At 35.6% G+C, this 4,836-nt stretch overlaps 1 protein-coding gene across 1 annotated transcript in view; it reads left to right on the forward strand.

Moving 5' to 3' along the window:
- LOC106870512 (mannosyl-oligosaccharide 1,2-alpha-mannosidase IA) overlaps window positions 1-4,836 on the forward strand; it is an 88,854-nt gene that overhangs the window by 70,017 nt on the left and 14,001 nt on the right. The window contains exons 6-7 of the mRNA XM_052974527.1: window positions 1,892-1,985; window positions 3,403-3,518. Coding sequence (XP_052830487.1) covers window positions 1,892-1,985; window positions 3,403-3,518 — 210 coding nt within the window. The remainder of the gene's footprint in view (window positions 1-1,891; window positions 1,986-3,402; window positions 3,519-4,836) is intronic.

Here is a 4,836-nt window from a genome sequence, read left to right on the forward strand (position 1 = left end):
CTGAAAGCTTCATTAAATGTACTAAACATCAAATAAATAATTTTTTTTTTTTTTGTAATTTGGAAAAAAAACGCCCCTTTCTTTTTAACAGTGCCATATTTGGAAATAGTTAAAAATTAATTTAAAATATATCCTAAGAAATATTTTGATGTGTGTGTGCGTGTGTGTGCGTAGTGGTGGTGGAAGAAAGTTAGTGTAGATGGGTTTCCAATATGGAGAATTTCAATGAAGGAATATGTAAAAACTGCTCCCACCATATAATATAAATATATATACACACACACACTTATAAGTATGCTATATGCATATGTTTGTGTGTGTATATGAATGTGTGTGTACATATACACATATATGTGTGTGTACATATATATATATATGTATGTATAGTCTTTTATTTGTTTCAGTCATTTGATTGTGGCCATGCTGGAGCACCACCTTGGAGGGTTTTAGTCATGCAGTGTATATACACACACATACATATATATATATATATATATATATATATATATATGTGTGTGTGTGTGTGTGTGTGTGTGTTTATGTATTATTTTATATTTTCTTTTTCTACACATGTGTAGAACACCTCTAGAATTATAAATATAAACAAGCAAAAACAAAACAAAAAAAACAATCACGCCTACTCTCTAATTAAATTTTAATTACCCACCAAAATTTGTTTTACTCCTTTATAGTTTCAATTGTCACTAATTAGTAACAATTTTGATTCCTCTTTCAATAGGGGCTAATTCCAATACCTTTCATACATTTCTTTTATATTTCTTAGAATTTTTGTTTGTTTGTTTTTTTTCTTCTTTCTCTTAACTATTTCGCAAAGTTAGGAAAATTTGCAAAACCGGAATCTATAACAACAAAAATTCTCCTTTACTGAAGCCAGAACAATGTCTGTCACAGCAAGCCAGGTGTATTCTGTACAAAGGCACCACCGAATTATATTTAGAACAGTTGCGTTTTGTAACAGAACGCATGTCTGTATGACTCTTAACATTAATCAATGGGAGAAAAAAGGAGGGGGTGGTGCTAATGGTAGTTTGGGTTATGTCCCTGTTTCTCCAGTCAGCAGCTGAGTGTATCAGTCCAAATATAGAATTGAAAATCTGGTGGATTTTCTCCAATAGTCTAATCGTCAGCATTTAGGTTATTTCACCAATTAAACTCCTGCTTATGAAAGATGTTTATATTAGTGACAGAAGCAGCATTAATACTGAGAGGTGATGTCACTGCTATTTCTAGCAATTGAGTGTCCATCACTGATGAGACCAAAGAATGTTGAAATCATGTGATATATATGAATGACATAGGCAGTTTTAACATATTAGTGCCTAAATTTTTTTTCTCTCCATCAAATTGGCATTATCTGAACAGGTGCAAAGGTGCCCCACACTGAAGTGATTATAGAGCAATGCAAGATGAAGTGTCTTGTTTAAGAACACAATGCACCATCCGGTCTGGGAATTGAAACCACAATATCATGATCGTGAGTGCAATTCCCTAACCACCAGGTACGTGCCCTCAACAACAACAACAATGATAATAATAATAATATAATAATACTTTTATTGGCCACAAGGGCCAAACACAAAACAAATAGGAACAATACAAATACAAGGAACACGGGTGTTAAACAATGCCATAATAATAATAATAATAAAGTTAAATCGATCATTTACCAATGGAGCCCACATTGAAGTGTTCTGATGTCTCAAATAAAACTCAATTTGTTTTCCTGTTTTCCAATAAACGCTGTTGAGTTAGCCTTAGTTTTCTTTTTTTTTTTTATGTGTAAAGGTAATTTATGGACACCCTGTATTTCAACAAGCGTTTGTGTATGTGCATGGTTCAAAACTCAGTGAGTCTCTGTTTTCTGTTGCAGGTTATGAAAATCCGAGAAACTTTACAGCAATTAAAACGCCCACAGGGACTGTATCCTATCTACCTTAATCCCAGAACAGGAAAATGGGGGCAGCGTAAGTACATCTTTTCCTCCTTTTTTTTTTTCTTACTGCTTCATGTACTGTTATACTATCCCCACACATGATGGCAGCAACTCAAGTTTCAAGCAATGCCATCGTTTCATGGTTCTCTTAACCTCTTTTATTATTTAAACCAGACAGTCTATTTGTTTTATGTTCAAACCAGCCAGATGTGGCTTATCACGCCTACCCTAAAATGTCATCCAAAAGATATACAATCACATCATTAAAACATTGAAGTAGCATGATATGAGTTGCATGGATGTGGCTTTACATTCCTGCTATGGAAATACACCCTTTTGTACAAGTGTAACAATGACAGGCACTTCTTACAGTAGGTGTTCAGAGGGTTTACTGCCCATGGTTACACAAGCCTTCATTCTGTCATGGAATTTTTGAGTGTTTTGCCTTTTTGGGCCACAGCCAGAGACACTATGTAACACGTAATAGAGATGTTAAAAATCAGGTGCTCTCTATGCTTGAGGCTTTTTTGGGCAGGGCCAATTCCACTTTGTGAACGATATAGGCATTCACCTGAAAAGAACCGGTCTACATTATTGGATGCAAAAAAAATGTTGCAGGTGTAACATTATTAGTTTACCTCCTAGAGAGGTGTCTAAACAAAGACTAGGCGTCTCTCGTTCCCAGCTGTTGGATGGATGTTAACTCTATTTGTCCGATGACAAGTTTTTCTTTTGCCCTGCAGGGTGCTGACAGCCTTATCATATGACTAATTGCACTGGATTACTTTACCTGTAGCTCTGAGAGTGACCTAACTTAATTCTATCTCTCTCACACACACACATCTACATAACAAGCTGGATACTGTTGTTTGGGTCAGACAGGAAAAAGTTTGTACTTTTGTAGCGGTACAGGCTTAAAACTCCAGCCTCTGTACCCAGATTATAAACTCTTATTTATACTAATCATATATAATTGATGTGTTTGGTTTTGTTAGTAAGCTCTTAAGTGACAATCTGGAAAAGTAAAGGTTTTCTGATGTAGAAATCAACCAGCTAACTCGCACACCACATTTACAATTTGTAAGCAGAACTGTAAAAATATGCAAGACTTTTATGGAGTTGAACATGTTATATTGCTTTTCTTATCTACATCCCAACAACAGACTTTTGTATCATTGTTAGAAACCAGCTCCTTCCTTACAGGAAGACTTCAAATAATTAAAAATAGAAGTGAACATATACATACATACGTACATATTTGCATGTTCTTTCTATCACTGTAATATCTTAAGTAATAATTTGCAGCTTCCTGTTTGTTCCTGCCCGTGTTTTATTTTTCATTGAAGGAAATTCTTTTACTGAAACAATGTCAACAACAATTCATTTTCAAATCTTAATTCTTAATTAATTAAATTTGTTATGTTTCTCTCTTTGTATATCTGTATCAGACCTCTTCTCAGTCGGAGCAATGGGCGACAGCTTCTATGAATACTTGCTGAAAACCTGGCTCTACACAGGAAAGAAAGACACGGTTGCACGACAGATGTACGACGAAGCCGTTATGGTAAGCACAAACCTAATAACCACCTTACATGTGTCAAGCATTCTTGTTTTCCTAAGCTCATTTCTGTTAGAAATAGCAGCCAAATCTCCTCCAGATTACTACATACCATTGTCTTGAAATTAGAAATGTGCATTAGATTATGTGGTCCTATGGAATTGGCCATGGCTAGAATGATTTCCTTTTTCTTGTTTACAGTATACCTCTGCTATTTGTCTCATAGCTTGTCACTACAATCCTTCTCTGCCAATTACAATTTTTACAATCCATTGCAGTCCCTTGGTTAGACTATTAGCCCCAACCTTTAGCAAGAATTGAAATCCTCAGTCACAATTTGAACTCAAGGAGTGACCAGCCCAGAGCAGAAGATACTTCTTAAACATTTCACCCAATATTCCAACAATTCTGTAAATTCACTGCCCTAAACTGGTTCCTTATTGACCTCCTTGCCCCAAATGGAAAAAGGGCAAGATTGACCCTTGAAAAGATTTGAACTTAATGGGAACTGAAATCCTTAGTTGCAGTTTGAACTCAGTTAGATAATGCAAGGCATCTTATCTAATGCTTTTACAATTCCACAAATCCATCGGCCTCGACTAGCTTTTTTTTTTTTTTTTTTTTTTTTTTTTTTATCAACCTCACTAAAAGCTGGAAAACAAAGCTGACCACTGACAAGAATTGATCTTGGGAAGTAACTGCGCCAGAGCAAAAGATAATGCAAAATGTCTTATCCAATACTCAGTCAGTTTTTCAAAACCTCTTGAACAAGTTCTTCAAAAGGATGGAGGACAAAACTCACCACCGACTAGAACTGGTCTTAGGAAATAATTGGACCTGAGCAAAAGATCCTGCAAAGTGTCTTATCCGATATTTGTGCAATTTTGAAAAAACACCTCCCGAAACAAATTTTTTATTAACTCTTCATCGAGAAGGAGAGAAGGAAGGAAGACAACGGTACCCAACTGGACCAAAACATAAGATACTGCACCGCATCTTGTCCACTACTCTAACAAATTTCCTCCACTTAACTGCTTTTTTTTTTCTCTCATCAACTATGCCTATCAGAAAAAAAACAAATGAGGGAACAAAGGGCCAAATTTGACACTCCTTTCAGACAAGATTTGAACTCTGTGCACAAACTTCAGCACATTCTATCCACCGCTTTAACCACTCGGCCAACACCAATTTCTCTTACCTTCTTCATTATGGAAGTAGGTAAACAACATAAATCACATTTTCTTTCAAATTTTATGAGTTGGGGGGGAAGGGAATATGGTGGAGTGAGTGCAAGGTAAGTGTTTGAGCTTTTGGTTTTTTTTTT

Source organism: Octopus bimaculoides, chromosome 18 (genome assembly GCF_001194135.2).
Source record: "Octopus bimaculoides isolate UCB-OBI-ISO-001 chromosome 18, ASM119413v2, whole genome shotgun sequence".
Classification (NCBI taxonomy): Eukaryota; Metazoa; Mollusca; class Cephalopoda; order Octopoda; family Octopodidae; genus Octopus; species Octopus bimaculoides.